Raw genomic sequence first — 21,223 nt, 5'->3', positions numbered from 1 at the left:
ATCCTCTTGCAACCTTTCTACCCTCCTTGTATGGACTACTTCCTCCTGTACTTCCCTCCTATTCCTCCACTGCACATGAACCCTGACTTTCACTATCACTAAGTGGTGGTCAGAAATTCCAAACCCCCAACCTCTGTATGCTCTTGTATCCATTACATACCTTCTCATCGTCATCCACACACACATAATCATTGCCTTCCGTTCAATCAGCTCACCACCCAACCTTCTCATCACTCGCCACATACACCTGTGTATCATTTTGTGCCTAAAGATGGTAATTGCTATCATCAACCCCCTCCCTGCACACATGTCTACTAGAGCACAGCCATTCTCTTCCACTTCTGCAGGCACACCCCACTCACCAACTACCCCATCCACCTTCATACTCCCTCCTTTTCCCTTCATGTCTCCAGTGAAAAACATTTTCTCATTCCTCTCAAACTTTTCCATGCACGCTTTCACATTTGCCCAAAACTCTTCTTTCAGTCTGCTTGCATGATCTTCTGTTGGTGTATACACACAGACAATTGCCCACATTTGTATTCCCACTTTCAAGCTTACTTACACAATTCTTGAGCCAACTGATCCACACTCTCTTATATTCTCCTTCCATCTCTTGCACACAATAATATATACACCCTCTTTTGCCCTCTCACTGTCACCTACTCCCACACATATACCCCATCCATACTCCCACTCTCACCTCTCCCTTTAGTTTCAGTTAATCCACAAATGTCCACTTTTGCACCCTCAAGCACCTGGACAATCTCTTTCTCTCTCTCTCACCTCATCATTCACATCCCTTACATTCCATGTTGCAATCCACACCATGTCCTTTGTCGTGTCCTTGGTCATCACTTGTTGGTCAGTCCTAATCTGAGGCTTCTTCTTTATATTTTTAGTTAGTTTTTTTTCCGGGGAGGGACACTAACTCTCTGGCAACCCACTTACTGATATGCTGGGAACAAGTATTGGCTGGTTATAAGTTTACCATTCAGAGTATTAAATGATTTCCTGGTTTACATGAAATAATTTGGTTTGTCACTCAATGCAGAGTTACCCCCCAAAAGAGTCCCACTACACTGAGTGAGTGGATGATGGGTGCCCCCACTGACTACATGACTTCAAAATGAATAATCTACTAATTATCTCTTTTAGTACAAACAAAATAAAGATATACTGGAAAGATGTCGTCGAAAAAGACTTTTTGTCCAAGGACTAAGTCTGCCCCAAACATAAACAAGTGTGTCTACGCTACCTATACAAGAAAAGGCTCTGTGAAATTTATTTGTTATAATAAGGTGGGGGGGGGGCATTTTATGGTTTCTGAGGCCATGCAAAATTTATTAGCTAACTTTAATTTGGTAAACCTCATAACTCAGCCTCCCCTCTGCCCCCAACAATCCAGGTTATTGGGATTTTACTGTATTTACACACTGGTCCAAATAAAGGTGCTGCAAGGACTACAGCAGGTTCTCCTCACTGTCTGTTGGGGGGGGGGGGAAGGATCTTTCCATACATCTGGTGATGCACAGTATATGGGGGTAAATGGCATATCAAATTTATAGATACAGCTATTAATTAAACTCTCGTGGCACTCATTTTGCACTTTACCATGGATAAAACAACAAAATAAATAAATAATAGTAAAATTTAAGAAAGGTGACATAACATGAACTTACTGTATACTTGTATTAGTGTACAGTGGATTCTCGAATTTCAACAGTTTAGAATTAGAAGAATCAAATTTCGATGCATTTTGGAGTGGTCTGCCTACCTCACTTTTCGATGCCAACTTGCGTATTTCAATGCTCTCACGGCCAGACTCCAACCAAAACAAGCAAAGATAATATTTTTGATGCGAACCAAAATGCTGGAACTGAAGGAAAATTATAAGAAAAAGTAGGAGCCTAACCTAATGTCATATGTGGCATGTGCCAAGAAAAGAATGAAAATCAACATCATTTATTCACATGTGGGGCACACGATGATAAGGTTCCGAGACAATTCACCGTCAAGTCAATTTGCCATCAGATAATTCCCCGTCAAAACATGGACGATTTCCCGTCAGGACAATTCGCACCCTGGACTACTCCCCATCATTCTATAAATATACTTACAGCATTATTAATTAATCAATACAGTAATCCCTCTAATATCCGAACGCCCAATATCCGAACATCCCCACTAACCGGACATAATCCTCCTGGGATCCAATATTCCCAAAATGGGCCAAAAACTGCAAAAAATTCGAAAAAAATCTGACCTTTTTTCCCTCCCATAATTTGAAATTCCCGCCTGGCGCCAAACAGCTGTTACACCATGGTCCCTTCACCCCTTCCTTCCTCCCCCTCCCCCCTCCCCTGTCAGGTTGCCATTTGGTATTTTTCATTACCAAGTGTGGGCCAATTTGGTAATGAAAAATTCGTTTGGTAATGCATTAGAATAATGCATTACCAAATGGATTTTTCACATGTATGAGGATACACAGGATGGAGATGGTGGATTGTTTGCTCTCTCTGATTAATCTGCTACCCTACATAGTGTGAAAATAATCAACATGGTGTTAGTTATAAGGAGAGTGATTACATGTATTTCCACTTGTATATATAATTAGTGAAGAATATATGCTAGCTTTACGAATTTGGTAATGAAAAGTTATATTTGACAATGAAAGTTGAGGAGATTGGTAATGTGGCTGTTGCGATCTGGCAACTCTGTTACCCCACCAACATCAACAGTCACAGCTTAACTCCGATGGAGAGCAGATACTCATAACAGTGCAAGCCACAGGTGCTTGTTTTTTGTGAATAAACAGTGAATAAACTGCAATACCTTGCCACTAGAACACACAGGAATTTACAGTGTTGTGCAGTGTTAAGAAATTAGAATTTAGAGTGCAGAGGATTAACTGTGGACTGCAAACTGGCGGTTCAAACCAGTCCAAGACCAAGGGACTTGTAAGTACCCAGAATGTTTAATATTGTATAAACTCACCTCTAAAACCTCATTTTATGGTTCTTTTGCATTTATTTCAGTCTTTTATGTCCCTTATTGGTGTGATTTGGGTCTTAAATAGGTGCTATGCATGTCCAGAGGGAGATGTATAGGTGTTTTTCAGAGTTAGGGTCCGTAAGTACTAGTCCATAAGCTGGGGCCCAATATCCGGACAGGACCACTATCCGGACCTGCCTATGGCTCTATTGATCCGGATATTGGAGGGGTTACTGTACTTTAATAACTCGAAGATATAACAAGAGAAATTAAAGGAAAAGAATCAATAATAGAAATACTCAAACAAAATGAATTACAGGTGGTAGATAATACAGCATGCAGAACACTGAAATGAAGAGAAGTACAGTAATTATGAATACCTGTGTAAGAGGTAGCATAGAAATGAACAACAGAGACTGAGAAAAAAAGTCATGTTTAAGGACAAGAGCTCCCAGATGGGAGTAGGCACCAACAACAACAAGCCATGTGCAAGGCGATGTTCTGTTGTCGGCAGCCATCTTGCGACTGTCCTGACAGCAGCCAGCCCTCCACAGCCAAGTGCCGCACTTTCAGCCTGTACCTTCCAGGTGTGGACATGCATTTCACTGCAATTTAGTTGCATGTATTTTCTTTGTATTTTCGTCAAAACTTACCTGTTTCAAGATGGCAAGCAAGAGTGGTTCTTCGGGTAGCAGTGGTAATGGACAAGAGCAGCCTGGCACCTCTAAATCTTCACAGCCAAAGGAGAAATGGCAATACAAGAAAGGGCAGAAATACAGAAATGGCAATACAAGAAAGGGCAGAAATACACCAAGTATACACTTGCTGACAGTATGGCAATACAATGCAGAACTACAGTTACTTAACCACAATTATAGTTCATAAAGTTTACAGGGGGTGTGGGCAAAAAAATAATGATTTTACGTGGTTAGGTTTGGAGGCCCTGGACCTAAACTAATTTTTTCCATGAGAAATTCAGTTTAAATTTCGATGATTTGCATTTCGCGGTGATTTTAAGGTACCCATGCCCATTGAAATTCGAGAATCCACTGTACTTCTAAAACCTTTCTGGCAAATTTGGCTTACCCATCTACAAAGGTAAATGACCACACACAAAATCAAGGACACATAATGTCCCTTAATACTCTACTGCTAAAACCTTTTGGTTATATTTAGCTCACCTGTCTACAGAAGCAGAAGAGTTCTTTGTTAAGCTTGGCATTGGCACAGTCGTCACACACATATTCCGTCATACTGCGGCTCATTGCCTCTGTGATGCCCACACAGTCTCCGTGGAACCAATTACCACACAGGTCACACCCAACATAGAATCTGGGGTACGAAATAGGTTAAAGATCACAATCAATGCCCAAAGAAGTCTGTTACATTTTAGACTTGCAATCACCAGATAATTATACGCTGCTTAGGACAGACTTTTTTGAACTGAAGAGATTGGAGTTTACTCCTCAGGTAATGCTGCTAAGGAGTGAGCAACTGGTCACTCTTGCCTTTAATATATTGAGTGACAGGCCTAGCCCTGGGCCACTATAATCCTGACTGGGTAATACTGAAGTGGATGATAGGTTATACAGCACAAACTCTCAAACCTGAAATGCTTCATTCCAAAGGCTATACACAAAATGGAATACTTTGGAAAGTGGAACCCTAATGATAACTATGAGAAAATCATGTAATGAACAGTCTACGGCATCCTGAACAGTAAATACAATGAAGTACCTTGCATAAGTAATTTATCATCTGCTCTTATACATGTCTAAAAAAGAACTTTGTCTTCATATATGTACTGACTGTGTGAGAACATGTGATATCAACACCCCTATGACGACGTGAAAAAATACTTTGGAATGAGGACTGGGAGCGGTGGCGTCTTTGCCGTGGGTCTACCCCCAGAGGCTGTCGAAGAGAAGAGGAAGACAGCATGGGGGCCAAACCATCGTTAACCCCCCTGGCCCCTCACAGGGCCTGAGTGCCTGGGAGTGGCTTCGGTCACCCGGGCAAATACCACATCTCACACAACAACACCGTTTTTTCTACACCGAGAAATGACTCCCCGGCAGTCATTTCTCGATGACTTCTTCTAGCCGGGGAATCTGAGAGCAATCCAGGACCCACCAACAAATACATATGTCCAACATTCTCAAAACTTATCACGTCGAGCCAACAGACAAAGGGTTCAGCTCAGTGCAATCCCTGCAAGAATTGGACCCATTACACCTGCACAACACTTGCACCCAGAAAACAATACACAAACACCTGGACCTGCTCCTTATGGCCCTTCCCCCCACCCACTAACCCCCTCACCAACCCTACTCCTACTTCCTTCACACCTCCACAGCCAAACCCACCGATCCTTCCCACACCATTCAATCTCCCAGCTCCTCCCATTCCAACCCATCCTAATCCAGCCGTACCTCCATCACAACCTCCTCCTACCCCTTCCCCTCCACCCACACCACCACCTCCCCCCAGTGCTGCAGCAGCCAACACACATCACACACACAACATAAACATCCTTCAGTTAACCCTTTAACCACGGGTGTCATCCCAGAATGACATTGCAAAAACTGGACCAAACCGAGGGTGTCATTCTCGAATGTTTGTGAATATTTTGAATACCGCGCGTTTTTTCCGTGCGCCAATTGTTACAAGGGAGAGTAGCTATTAAGTTCTTTCACTCCAGCCGACCCCCACCTCCCTCCTCCCACCCCCCGGGCCCCCCACCCCACCCCTGACCAAACACGCATCAGTATCTGTCCAGCTGTGTGAGTGACAACACCGCTGATGTGGCAGTGAAGTGCGGGCAATTACAGTGCCTTTTACCTGCCTCAGTGAACACAGAGTGGGTGTTTATCGTATGTGCAGTGTTCATATATGTTTATAGTATTATTAACAGAATGAGGTTGGCATTTGGTAATGGTGTGTGAGCGAAAAATAGTAATTACAACACCGCTGATGTGGCAGTGAAGTGCGGGCAATTACAGTGCCTTTTACCTGCCTCAGTGAACACAGAGTGGGTGTTTATCGTATGTGCAGTGTTCATATATGTTTATAGTATTATTATCAGAATGAGGTTGGCATTTGGTAATGGTGTGTGAGCGAAAAATAGTGATTTTAGATCGCTCACTTCTAATGGCACTGCCCATCCAGTGATAGTCAACAAAATCATGAAACCTACATCATTGCAAAGCCGAAGGTTAGTACTTTCTAATGGTACCTTATTTTTCGCTCTAGATTTATTCTGTGCAGAGTTATAAAGGTTTAAAGTTTGTTTACATTTTGGCTGGAACCCCCGTGGGAGAGGCCAGTTGGGGCAAAACAATGCCCGCGGTTAAAGGGTTAAACATATATAGCATAAACACCAATTCATCAAACAACAGAACATACACATTGCCATCTTACAAGAAACAAAACTACACAGAGCACAGAAAACACCAACATTTCATAACTTCATCACCATTCAACAAAACCGGGCTGACGGTGGTGGCGGTGGAATCACCCTGGTACACAAATCCATCAACTTTGCAGATACCAGTGCACACACAAAGTCACTTCTCCCCCCACATGACACCACAACAGAAATACAATCAATTACAATATGCACTGCTAACAAATCAAATAACAATCGCTAACACATACATTCCCCCCCAATCATCCCCCACAGTGCCACACAATTACTCTCCACAGATACACCACATCACTAACATACCCAACATCATCCTGGGTGGTGATTTCAACGCCAAGTCGTTGGCCTGGCATGTCAACAACCCTGACACAGACAGAGGGCTGGTACTACAATCCCAGACAGATCATCTTTTCATACTGAACAATCTAGATCAACATACTCATATCCCACAACAAGCCCTCTTCCTCCCATCATCCCCAGACAGAGCATCTTTTCATACTGAACAATCTAGATCAACATACTCATATCCCACACCAAGCCCTCTTCCTCCCATCATCCCCAGACATCACCTTCTGCTCCCCAAACCTTGCCCCCACTACATCCTGGAGAGTGGTCAAAACCCTAGGTTCTGATCACCTCCCAATCATCATTACTACCAAAACCAGAATCACCCCAGCTGGCCACAGACACACATACGCTAATTATAAGACAGCCAACTGGAAGGCCTTTGCAACTGAAACAGAACAACATTTTGAAACACTAAGCTGTACACCCATCACAAACATCAACACTGCTGTGCACACTTTCAATACAGTTATACAAAACGCAGACAATAGACACATCCCTAGAGGCATCGGAAAGAGAGACAACCCCAACTTCACACCAGAAATTCAAAGCCTCATCAGTCAACGGGACACACTGCGACACTCCCCAACACCCCATACACAAGACACCGTACAACAAATACAAGAACTCAACACTCAGATTAACAATAAAATATCAGAACAGCAAACACTAAACTGGAATAATTATCTCCAAACACTTGACCACAAAACAAACACCAGTAAACCCTACAAAACACTAAACAGCATCACACTCTCCAGCAGCAACACTACACACTCACTTGCCGCCATCACAGCAACAGACAAAACAAGCAAACACTCTCATCAATCACTTTTAACAAGTCAGCCATCTAAACCCCCATCCCGAAGACTGACGTATCATCTGACGTAAGAGACAGTTCCCCACAGACCCACAATACGCACCTTTCACTTACTATACTGTCATCTTTCCCCCCTCAGACCAGCTTCCAGAAGCATATCCACACTCAAATCACTCGCCGCTCCATTCAGGCCCTTAAAGACAACACACAACTGCATGCACGGCCTCCTGACATCCACCCTACTGAATCCTAACTCCCTCGTGACGACAGGGTCCACCTGGCCAGGCTGAGATGTGGGCACCATCCAGCCCTCTTAAGCTACCAGAAGAGGCTGGATGACTCCGTTGCTGATGCCTGTCCAGGATGTAACACAGCACCCCATACTATTAAGCATATTATGGAAGACTACATTGCACACAATCTCCTATGCCAACAACACAACATATACTCTTTGAGAGCTCTGTGGGAAAGCCCAGTCTCGGCCATGGCCTTCCTAAGGGACTCAGGGCTGTTTGACCAGACTGCCTAGGGAACAACTACTACTACTACTTTGGAATGTGGAGGTTTTTGGAGACTGGATGTTCAGATTTGGAAGTTTGTACTGTATATGTTTTGATTTACACATTCATTTTTTTTTTTTTTTTTTTTTTTTTTTTTTTTTAAATAACAGAACGGAGGAAGGAAAAACAAATGGAGAAAAAAAAATAATCCATACACCAGATTACTGGTGTCCTCTGTTCATAAAATATCTGTAACAGTTAGACTTGAAGAGTTGTAGGTTGAAATTTGGAGGAAAACAACTCTGGGGAAGCGAGTTCCAGAGAGATGCAGTTCGGGGAATGAAAGAATTCTGATAGGCAGAAGTTCTGCAATATGGTTGAGTGACATTCCAGTCATGAGCGCTACCAGATGCCCGTGTAGCACGAGGGAAGGCATGGAGAGGTGGCACCATGGACGCAACTGCCTGAGCATTTGCCAAAAAAAAATATCTGTAAAATAATGCAAGGGAGGCAACATTCCTTCTTACTTGCAGGGGAGGTAGTTTATATGTAATGGCAGGGTTGTTAATGATTCTAACAGCTTTATTCTGAATTTTGTCTAGTTGCCTTAATGCAACCTCTCCACAACCATTCCACAAGGGTGAGCAATATTCAAGCTGAGAGCGCACATGACTCTTATAAATTATAGCTAACTGCTCATCGGCGAAGAAGTTACGGACTCTGTACAATAATCCAAGTTTCTTTGAGGCGGTTTTAGCAAGTGATCTGACATGAGAGGTCCAGCTGAGGGCACTGTTAAGTGAGACACCAAGAATTTCAATACTTTTGGAGATGGGAATATTAGTAGCACTGAAGGTAATGTACGAGTCTGGCAATATCTGTCTATTGGTAAACTGTATATATTTAGTTTTACTAGCATTAAAAGAGACAAGGTTGTTTTGTCCCCATTCACTGATTGTAGATAGATCTTCATTTATGGAGATGGCTGTATTGAGTTGAGAGGTAGAGATATTAGACTTTGTAAATGGATGTCTGAGTGTGAATGAACTATGTAGTGTTGAGTCATCTGCATATGAGTGAATGGGATTGTGAGTGACAGATAAGAGATCATTAATATGAACCAGAAATAGGGTTGGCGCCAGAACTGATCCCTGCGGCACGCCGGGGTGTTAATTGAGTGGAAATTCGAATATACATCATCTACTTTTACTCTTATTTTCCTGTCACTAAGATAAGAAGAAATCAAAGGAACAAAAGACGTTAGTCCATAGCAAGGGAGTTTGGACAGCAGGGAACGGTGCCATACTCTGTCGAAAGCTTTAGAGATATCAAGAGCTACTGCATGAGTTTCTCCAAAAAGATCAATTGATTGATGGATGGTATGAGTTAAGAGATTGAGTATGTCAATGGTGGATCTTTCGTGGCGAAAACCGTATTGTCTATCATTAATTAAGTTGTTGGATTCAAGATGTTTAACAATATGCTTATTAATTAAAGTTTCAAATACCTTACCAAGAGAAAATGTGATAGCTATTGGTCTGTAATTGGAGGGGTCAGACGAACTTCCTTTCTTCGGAACTGGGTGGATATTGGCTTCTTTCCATGAATTTGGGAATAAAGAAGTACGTATGCATAGTCTGAATAATTTAGCTAGGACAGAGGCAAGTTCAGGGGAACATTTTTTCAAAACAATTGGCGGAATTCCATCTGGACCTGGAGCTTTGTTGGTAGGTAAATTGTCTAGGATGGATTTTACAAATCTTGTCTGTATTTTAAGTGGGGCAATTTTGGGAGAATCAAGTTCCAGTACTGAGACATTCTGGCTGGTATCATCTATGGTAGAGTTTCTTGCAAAGGTACTAGCAAAGATATCTGCTTTCCCACGGGTCATTTGTAATATTGCCATCTGAAGATTTTAGTGGGGGAATGGAAGATGACTTGTTAAAGTTATTATTGAAAGAATTAAGAGTTGACCAGAATATTCTATTGTCATTAGGGTTGTTAAGTAGTTTTGATGCTTGCTTTTGAAGAAAGTTTGATTTGGATAGATTTAATACAGCTTTTGCATGATTTCTAGCAATTTTAAATTGGGAGAGTGATTCAGGTGTTTTTGATTTTAAGTAAGAGTTATATGCTAATGACTTTTGGGCTGTTGCTCTGGCACAATTGCCATCAAACCATTTTGGAGAGTTTGATCTTTTAGTGAATTGTTGACTTGGTATGAATAAATCCATACCAGCTAGTATTAAGTCACAAATGTGGGACTGGGTAGAATTGGGATCACTAGAGAAGAAAGACTGCCATGGAACATCAGCAAGATAATTTCTAAATCCATCCCAGTCTGCCCTGTCAAAGTGCCATCGGGTCACCCTGACAGGTTCGGAATGGGGAGGTGTAGGAGGGTTAACTAATGAGGCTTTGATGAGATTGTGGTCAGAGGATCCAAGTGGTGACAGTACCTCTATCCTGTATTGATCTGGATTATTTGTCAAGAATAAATCCAAGAGATGGGCATTATGGTCAGGGTTATCAGGTATTCTGGTTGGTTGCTTTACCAACTGGGTGAGATTAAACGATTCCGCAAATAGCTCGCATTCTAGACCAGCGTCGTCAGTCCGGGCAGAATGCAATAGCCATTCAACATTGTGTATGTTAAAATCACCCAAAATGGTAATTTCATTGCCAAGGGCAAGGTCAAGGTTACTCAACTGAGTGGATATGGAATCAAATACACTGGGCTCCGAAGAAGCATTGGGGGAACGATAAACTACACAGATATATTTGGTAATGTTTTGGCAATTTAATTTATATAATGAGTAATCAAAACTGGATGAAGTGAAGTTTAAAATAGTATCAACTGCATATTGGGATTTGATATAACAACAGGTGCCGCCCTTGTTTCGAAAGTTTGTAAGGAGATGGTAACCGGGAAAACAAATGGAGATATATCGGTAGAGGGTGAGATTTGTGGTTCTCTGAGGAAAAGGGCCAAAGGGGATATGGACTGAAGGAAAAAATGAACTGAGTTTAAATTGCGTGGTAAGGCCGCGGATGTTGGTAAAGAATAAGGCCACACCGTCACCTCTTCGCCGACGAGTTTTTCCGGAAATAGCAACAGTCGCTGCTGGCACAGTCGCTTGATAGCGACCGGGAGGACCCTGTGCCTCCAGCCCTACCCTGCCGGTGGTGGCAATCCGAGATACCACCTCATTTGATTGTGAGATTGCAGCGGCCATTACTAAAGATGTGAATAGAAGGTGTGATATGTTATGCGCATGTAGTGTGGTGTAGACAGTTGAAGGTAGAGGTATCATGAGAGCATGCTGGCCTACTCTCTGTGTAAATGAATTCACTGAAAATGTTCAGAAAAGGGAGATGGTCAGGATCAAGTCCTGAGGGCTGGTGAAACGGGAGCTCCAGCTCTCCCTATCACCAGCTTGCCATCAACCTCGGGAGTACTGCCCTGTTCGACTGGTGCTACAGTCTACTCCCTACAGCTGCATAAAATGTCTATATTTAGCAAGAATGGGATGAAAAAAATACATCACTACATGGAAGGGTTGTTTACTGTGTGTTATTAGCTACTTCTGATGAGGAGCACAGGAAAGGTTTATGCATGGAATACATGCAGAAGATAATGGGGAAGGATTGGGTTTGAGCTAGAATCTTGCTGACATTAAAGAGTGGAGGGAAGGAGATTTTACCTGTGGAACATATGAAAAAGATAATGGGGAGGGGTTGTAGGTAGGTTAGAATCTTGTTCACATGGAAAAGTGGAAAGACTGAAATGTGATGATGCAGCAAATGAGTGCGAGAGCAGAAGATAATGGGGAGAATGAACATGCTCTATAGTGCAGAGTATGCTGGACAAGTATGGGTGGTGAACAAACCAATATCTAGGGCAAGGCTATAAGACCTCTTTCAGACAAGTAAAAAAGAAATGGAAGCTCCACTATCAGTGACAAAATGTCCTAGTGAAAGTATTGTGTGTAACTAACCCATAAACTACAGGTGAAGTACTGATACTCTCAAACTTGTTCTCCAGAAGGCTACAGGTGGAGTGCTCTTTAACTGGTTTTTGCCAAAATATTCATGGTCAACATCTGCTCGGACCACAGATCTTCATTATGTAGCTACCATTTTTGCACAATGTGGTTTGATTTTTCCCAGGATGATCTTTCTCCATTAATCCATTAAATTTTCTCTCTCTCTCTCTCTCTCTCTCTTTTTTTTTTTTTTTACCCTAACTTATCTGAACCTAACTGATGAACAAACTAACTTAACCTGATATGGTACAAAGAAAATAAAATACATATCTAACCTAACTCAGATCTTCCTGGCTAAGAAAAAGTGCAAAAATGATATGCAAAACTGAAATCAGTACCAGGCCTTGTAAATTCCCAGTATCAAAGAGATTACTTAGTTCATCTGATGTTTGAAACTTTCATTTCTCATTCACTGATCCCTGATAAATGCACATACTCTTGTTTCTTCTAATTTTTATGACCTTTTTTATAATAATTATTTGAAATAGTCTGGTGCAAGAATAATGAACATTATCCCCTTCAGTCCAATGATGTCTTTAAAACTTTTATTTTTGCTACCTTCCAAAAAATATACTCAACTCCGGAAGAGAATCACATTGCAAAGAAGTTCTGGAAGACTGTTTCTAACTGTACAACAACAAATTATTTCTTGATGTTAACAAAACTTGCTGGAGACAGCAGGAATAAACTAAAAAGAACGTAATCTGATTCAAGACATTAAAAAATTCATTCAGAAGTCTGAATCACCGAATCAATATAAAAAAAGAGCGTGTTTGGAACACTCACTTGGTATCATCAAATGGTGTCCGACATATGCACACGATCTTCTTAGACTTGTTCTTTGATGACTTTTTAGATGATGATTTTGATGAACTCTTGGCTCCAGATGGTGACTTGGTGGTAGCAGAGGTGGTGACAGCCTTGCTGGGTGCTGGGGTGGCAGGCTGAGCATGGTGGGGCAGGCCAGGGGTGTCTGGTGAGGGGGATGGATGCACCAAGTGTGTGGCATCAGATAGAGGCACCCCAGATGATGACACCTGTGATGCTGATGACTCTGACAAGGCAACAGGAGAATGAACTAGATATTAAAGCTCTTATTTAAGAAAGCAGACTACAGGCAGACTCCGAGACATGATACCCCTTGATGCGACACCCCGACCTGACGATGGGGGTAGAAATACCATCCTACCCCGCTGATGATGGCCAACCCCAGTATAATGATTTTTTAAAAATCGATTTTGATGATATTATAGATTTGAATTTTGTGTTTAGGTTGATTTATAAACTGTTTTTCGACTGGATTAATGTGTTTTAGTCACAGGTGGAATGATCTTTGTCATTTTGGGGTACAGTTTACTACGTTTGATTATTTCCAGACATATTTTTGATGATTTTCTGATTTTATTTTTGGGTTTAGGTGAGTTATAATCTGCTTCTGAGCTTAGTTTAGCTTGTTTTAAAGCTATTTGGGGGTTTAGGTTAGCTAGAAACTTGTTTTTGGACCCATTTGGGTGGGGTTAGGGCTTGGTTGGGGGGGAAACCCAAAGCTAAAAAATGCATCTCTATACTTTACATGTCAAATCTACCCCGAGATACAATACCCCACCTAGCGATGGGTTTTTACTTAACCAACTGCATTGTTAAACCGGGGTATTCCTATATATTTTAAAGCTCTTCTATCAATATCAATCCCTGACACATGAAGATATACTAGTTTACACAAAAATAACCTTTGTCTATCTATCAATCAGTCTACAGCTAGATGCCTTAAAACTGTAAGAGGAGACCATCTACAGATCACCTCCATTCTGACCTGTCCTCTGTCATTTGGCTGCCCTCCCTCCAACTCACTCCCCACCCCCCCCTTCATATATTCCTCCACTCCATTCCTCCTCTCATCCTTAGAATACCTTCCCCTTTCAACCTCACTCATATACACCCTTCCAGTCAGTCTCTCATTCTTCATACTCATCACATAATGAAACCATCTTGGGAGTATTCTCCTTACACTTTCAATCACATCTACATCAATACTACAAAGCTCCTTTACTTCTCATTTTGTCTGTCTGTGTCTCCATGTACCTCCACATGATTCTCTCAAATAACTCGTTTCCACTCTTCTAACTCTTGACTAGTGCCCTTCCAACAGGGCTGAAGCTTCACTTCAATATGTAATAGTGGAGATCACAAGTGGTACGTGACGGCATCCATCATGTGGTAGGTGGGGGCACCCATCAACCAAGGCTTGGCAAATGAGTTTGGAAGAATGTGTAAGAAATGGACTCTAAAGGTGAATGTAGGGAAGAGCAAAGTTATGGTCTTCGAGAGAAATGAAGTCACTAGAAGTACAGTGAGGCTGGATGATGAGGACTGGAAAATGAGTGCATTTAAGCTTGGGTAGTGTGATAAATAAGGATAGACGTTTGGAGCGTGAAGTGCTTGAAAGAGTACAACTAGGAAGAAAGGTTGCTGGTACTTTGAAAGCAGTGATAAGAAACAGGAAAGTGAGCATGGAAGTAAAAAAGTCACTGCATGACAGTATTGTGATACCAACTCTAACATATGGAAGCTTGGACCTTGTTGGAAGAACACAAGACAAGAATGAGAGCAGTGGAAATGAGTTATTTGAGAGGAGCATGTGGAGTTACATGAAGAGACAAACTGACAAATAAGGAAGTGAAGGAGCATTGTGGAGTGGATGTGCATGTGATAGATAGCATTAGGAGAAATACACTGGGGTGGTTTGGCCATGTGAAGAGGAAGGAGAGCAAGAGACTAATGAGGAGAGTGTATGTTCGTCAGGCGTAAAGGGGGAGAGGGAAGGGAGGCCAAGGATGAGATGGAGAGATGGAGTGGAGAGGTATATGAAAGAGGGGGGTGTGAGCTGGGAGCAGGGCAGAGAAATGGCAAGGGACCAGGTGACATGGAGGCAATTTGTTTGTGGCCACCCCTTACAGGATGAAGGCGTCTGGCAGTAGACAGATAGACCGAGATCACAATACTGTCATGCAGTGACTTTTTACTCCCATAACCACTTCCCAATTCCTTATCACTGCTTTCAGTGAGCTGCCAACCTTTGTTTCCTGCTGTACCCTTTCAAGCACTTCACCCTCTAAACTCCCAACCTAACTCATTACGCTACCTAAATACTTAATACAGTACAATCAAATTCTCTATTTCCTGACCATCCAACTTCACTGCGCACTCTGTGACTTCATTTCTCTCAAATACCATAACTTTATTCTTAGCTACATTCACTTTTAGATTTTGTTTCTTCCAAACACTTCCAAACTCATTCACCAAGTCGTGCACTTCCCATTCATCATCACTTACTACAGAATCATCAGCAAACTACTGTACATGCACTTTCCAAACCCTACCCTATCTCACTAAGGACACTCCAATATACTTTGCACTACCCTGTTATCACTTTCATAACTCCATTTATACACATACTGTATTGGCAACCAAAACACCACACTTTTGCCTGGGCATCACTGTGGCAAGGAGCTGTCAGCCACAAGGGAAATTCAGTTCACTGCATGGGACAGCCATGCAGCACCAGTTGCTTGCATGTGGTTGATGGATCTGCTCAGCCAAACAACAACTATGGAGATGTGACACATCCCCATTTCAATCCAACATTCAAATAAAGAGCTCAATTAGTTTACTCTCCAAATGTACTGCAGCCCTGACCCTTTAACATAAATACTCTTGAGAACATTCAGCAACTTCTCATCTACTCCATAAATTTTCAATAGTTTCCACATTCCTTGCTTGTCTGGTCTGACATATACTCCATATATCTATATAACAAAGTCAAGCTGAGTATGTAAGTGATGTTTGTGGCAGTTTGGAGCTGCTGATTGGGAGGCCTTCAAGCAGCACTTCTTGAATTTTCCCTGGAATGGTTATTACTTCCATGGCTGAGCCATTTGAGTGTCCCTTGCGGGCATGGAAGCATACATTCCTTTCTCATATCCTACGACTAATGCAAAAAGAAAACTTGGTTTAATCATGCTTGTTCTAATGCTGTCCACAACAAGGAGAGGGCCTACTAAAGGTACCAGAGCCAACCACCCTCTGAATCTTATCTATTTTATGTCTGTGCCTGGAATCGTGCTAAGTCTGTTCTTCGCTCCGCTAAAAATAATTTCATTCGTACTAAATGCTCTGAGCTCTCCAACTCATATTCTTCCTCTTCCTTCTGGCACCTTGCCAAAAACATATCTAACAACTTTACCTCATCATCCTTCCCTCCTCTTTTCCAATCTGATGGCTCTGTAGCCATTTCCTCTACTGATAAAGCAGAACTCTTCGCTCAGACTTTCCCCTCCAATTCCAACTTAGACGATTCCGATGCTGTTCCTCCATCACTTCTCCCCTCTGACTTCCTCATGGCTGACATTAAAAACGTCTTCAGTTGATGTATTTTCTGCCATCACTACCCTGAATACTAACAAGACATATGGGCCTGACCGGATCCTTCCTGTTGTCCTCAAGAACTATGCTTCTGTGTTTACACCCTGCCTAGGCAACTCTTTTGCCTTTGTCTAGCACCCACAATCCCATTCATTCATCTGCAGATGACTCAACACTACATAGTTCATTCACACTCAGACACCCATTTACAAAGTCTAATATCTCTACCTCTCAACTCAGTACAGCCATCTCCATAAATCAAGATCTATCTACGATCAGTGAATGGGGACAAAACAACCTTGTCTCTTTTAATGCTAGTAAAACTAAATATATACAGTTTACTAATCGACAGATACTGCCAGATTCGTACATAAACTTCAGTGCTACTAATACTCCCATCTCCAAAAGTATTGAAATTCTTGGCATCTCACTTAACAATGCCCTCAGCTGGACCTCTCATGTCAGATCACTTGCTAAAACCGCCTCAAAGAAACTTGGATTATTGTACAGAGTCCGTAACTTCTTCGCTGATGAGCAGTTAGCTATAATTTATATGAGTCATGTGCGCTCTCAGCTTGAATATTGCTCACCCTTGTGGAGTGGATGTGGAGAGGTTGCATTAAAACAACGAAACAAAATTCAGAACAAAGCTGTTAGAATAATTAATAAACTACCTCCCCTGCAAGTAAGAAGGAATGTTGCCTCCCTTGCATTATTTTACAGATATTTTTTTGGCAAATGCTCAGACGAAGTTGCGTCCATGGTGCCACCTCTCCATGCCTTCCCTCATGCTACACGGGCATCTGGTAGCGCTTATGACTGGAATGTCACTCAGCCATATTGCAGAACTTCTGCCTATCAGCATTCTTTCATTCCCTGAACTGCGTCTCTCTGGAACTCGCTTCCCCAGAGTTGTTTCCTTCCAAATTTCAACCCACAGCTGTTCAAGCCTAACTGTTAAAGATATTTTATGAACAGAGGACACCAGTAATCTGGTGTATGGATTATTTTCTTTTATTCATTTGTTTTTCCTTCCTCCATTTTGTTATTTAAAAAAACTTGGACCTTTCTTTCTTGCCGGAAGTTTGCTCTCATTCAGCCTATCCCAAAGATGGGTGACCATTCCCATCCCTCTATTGCCCAACTGCTTTAACATACTGAGTTTCAAAAGTTTTCAAGTCTATTCTTAACAAAAAAATTTTAATGCATCTTTCCTATCACAACCTTCTGATCGTCAGTATGGGTTCCACCATGGACGGTCCACTGGCAACCTGCTCACCTACCTTTCGGACTCCTGGTCATTCTCTTTTTGGGCTTTTGGCAAAACCTTTGCCTCTTACGATTTCTATCCTTCTATCTGTGTCTTCATCTCTAGCTTCCCTTCTGACCGTTCTATAGCTGCTGTTGTAGATGGCCACCATTCTTCTTCTAGTGCTATCAATAGTGGTGTTCCTCAGGTCTGTCCTACCACCAACTCTCTTCCTTTTATTCATCAATGACCTTCTATAATGTACACTCAGCAAAATTTCCGACAGGACCACCTGGTTGCGGGATTTGGCAAACGTGGCAACAACGCGCCTCTGTGTGTGTGTGTGTGTGTGTGTGTGTGTGTGTGTGTGTGTGTGTGTGTGTGTGTGTGTGTGTGTACTGATAGCCAGCTGAGAGAGAGAGAGAGAGAGTCGAGATGGTAGAGTGGGTTGCATGTTTTCTTTTAACGAGGGAGGGGGTATCCTAGTGAGTAATCAGGTCTATATAAAGATCCATTCATCCATCCATCATCCAATCCTACATTGCCCCAAGAGGAGCATAGGAGCCCGGGGCTAGGCAGTTGGTCTCGACATTTAAGATGAGAGTGACCAGCCTCACTCATCCCTGAGTGGCATTACATGAGCAATCAACCCCAACCACCCCTTGGATATAAACCTTCACTGGCTCAATCCGACTGGAGCGCAATAATTACCCACTAAACCACCAGGTGCCAAAATTTGGTTAATGAGCAATCAACCCCAACCACCCCTTGGATATAAACTTTCTCCGGCTCAATCTGACTGGAGCGCAATAATTACCCACTAAACCACCAGGTGCCAAAATTTGGTTATATGGTTACCACCCAGTAGTAAATGGTTTCCTGGTGTACAGGAAACAAGACAATAAAAATAAATAGGTTTATTATTATTTAGGATACAGGATATCATTGACAACTTAATAACCGTACTGTAATGACTAAGAATATATAACTGTTGGCCGCTCACTCCCATATTCCCCCCTTCCCCCTACATCACGCCATTTCTGAGTGAACTTACCCTCTGTTTCCAAACCACAACTCAACCTGTATCGTGGTTCACACTACAAGGCAAGAGAATTATTTTATATAACTCAGACTATATACCCTGTATAGTATAGTGCACAGCCCATTATCCCAATCATATAATATTTATTAGCCTATATCATAGCATAATACAATGGCCACATGATATAATTTGCAGGATGAAGCTTAGCCATTCAAAAATTGTTGGGCATGTACACACACACACGCGGGCGCGTGCTGTTGCCACGTTAGCCAAATCCCGCAACCAGGTGGTCAAGTCGGAAATCTTGCCGAGTGTACATCTAACCCCATCCACACATACGCTGATGATGCCACCCTTCACCTTTTCATTCGCCTCCTGCAGCGTCCACCTTTGTGGTTACTTCAACAAATACAGGATGAGGCCATGGCACACCTAACTAACTTGGCTCATACAGTAATACAGTAATCACTCTAATATCCGGACACCCAATATCCGAACATCCCCACTATCCGGACATAAGAATGTTTCATACTATACTTTTTTCCATACTATACTTACCTCATTTCACTCTTTAATGTCCTTTATTGGTGTGAATAGGGTGTCAGGAGCTATGCATGTGCAGTAGGAAGGTGTTTTTCTGAGTTAGGCTAGGTTAGGGTCCATAAGTACCAGTCCAGGAGCCAGTCACCAGAATTTTTATTATTGTATGAACCTACTTCTAAACCCTCATTTTATGTTTCTTTTGCATTTATTTCAGTCATTTATGTGCCTTATTGGTGTGATTTGGGTCTTAAATAGGTGCTATGCATGTCCAGAGGGAGTTATATAGGTGTTTCTCTGAGTTAGGGTCCATAAGTACAAGTCCATAAGCTGGGGCCCAATATCCGGACAGAACCAATATCCGGACCTACCTATGGCTCTATTACATCGGATATTGGAGTGATTACTGTACCTCGATATAACGAATTTCAATAGACCAGAATTCGCTTTTATCGGAATCGAGGAGCTACTGGACTAAATTCCTATATATCGGGTATCCGATAAAGCCAGAAGCAGTCCAGACTGCCTGACCACTTCGGCTATGTTCACTGCAATAACGTAAATAAATGACACATTTATCAGCGTGCAGTACAGTATTATTATATATAGTATACCATTTGATTAATGATGTTATAACACAGTACAGTATGGCAATGGTGGTCAAAACAGTTTAACAACCATTTGAACGATCCGGACTAATGTCTGATATATGGGAAAAAGTCTGGGTTAGCAGATGGAAGTCCGGATGTTGCTTTTATCGGAATTTCCCATTTTTCAGAATGGCTTGGGCCCCAATTAGTCCATTATATTGAGGTCTTACTGTATCTCTGATTGGGGTAAAAGTAATCTTGTTGTTTTTAATGCATCAAAGACTCAGTTCTTACATCTATCACCCTGTCAAAATCTTCCACCAGAGTACCCTCTAATTTTTAACAATATTCAACTCAATCCTGCATCGTAGTTACACATATCTGGAGTTTCATTATCTCAGGATTTATCTTCGAAAGATCAAATTACATTATCTCTCTTGTAAAATCTGCTTCCAAGAGATTAGGTGTGCTAAGCCAACCCCGTGCCTTCTTTATCCCTGTAGAGTTGCTGACTTTACACATGGGTTCTATTCGCCTGTGTAGAGTACAACTCTCACGTGTGGCGAGGCTCCCCACATACAGCTTTTCTCAACAAGGTGGAGTCAAAGGCTTTTCATCTTATCAATTCTCCTCCTCTTACTGGCTCCCTTCAACCTCTGTCTCTTTGCCGCGCTGTTGCATCTTTATCTCTTTTCTATCGCTACTGCAACAGTCACTGCTCCTCTGAACTGTCTGCTTGCATCCCTCCACCACTACAGCAGGTGCATAGCACCCGTCTGGCAACATGCTCTCATCCCTTTTCTGTCCAACTCTCTACTGCAAAAAGTTAACTGTTATTCCTAGTCCTTCATGTAAGCAACAGGTTAGCTCTGGAACCGTCACCCTCTGTCTGTATTTCCAACTGCCTATAATCTCCAGTCTTTCAAATGCAGTGTGTCCAAGCATCTTGAACTGAACAGGTCTTGAATCTGGCTCTGTGTGTGTGTGTGTGTTTTTTTTAGGGAACAATTTGCAGGCTCCTGGTCTTTGGTCCCTTCTTTCTTAGGGGGGGGGGAAAAAAAAAAAAAAAAAAGTGTCTGTCTGCGTATTTATTTGTTTCTTTCACAAAAATGGTAATAGATATCGACCTACTGTAATTCTTTTTTAATTAGTTTGGGGTAAGTCCAAGGTGTGTAAGAAAAATACTCCCCCCAAATTTTAGCAACTGCATGCAACGCAACAGTGTGACATTGTTGGAAATCGATATTGGTATTG

The 21,223-nt window shown here is 42.0% G+C and overlaps 1 protein-coding gene across 1 annotated transcript in view; it reads right to left on the bottom strand.

Moving 5' to 3' along the window:
- The window catches only part of E(bx) (nucleosome-remodeling factor subunit NURF301 E(bx)), a 126,104-nt gene that overhangs the window by 20,587 nt on the left and 84,294 nt on the right, over nt 1-21,223 (bottom strand). The window contains exons 20-21 of the mRNA XM_080280600.1: nt 12,913-13,180; nt 4,176-4,326 (exon numbers count right to left, since the gene is read on the bottom strand). Coding sequence (XP_080136726.1) covers nt 4,176-4,326; nt 12,913-13,180 — 419 coding nt within the window. The remainder of the gene's footprint in view (nt 1-4,175; nt 4,327-12,912; nt 13,181-21,223) is intronic.

The sequence above is a fragment of the Coenobita brevimanus genome, chromosome 85, assembly GCF_032717465.1.
Source record: "Coenobita brevimanus isolate Jiangsu-jjx chromosome 85, ASM3271746v2, whole genome shotgun sequence".
Taxonomy (NCBI): Eukaryota; Metazoa; Arthropoda; class Malacostraca; order Decapoda; family Coenobitidae; genus Coenobita; species Coenobita brevimanus.
The sequence above is the reverse complement of the archived record's forward strand: the minus strand, read 5'-3'. Positions and strand labels throughout refer to the sequence as shown.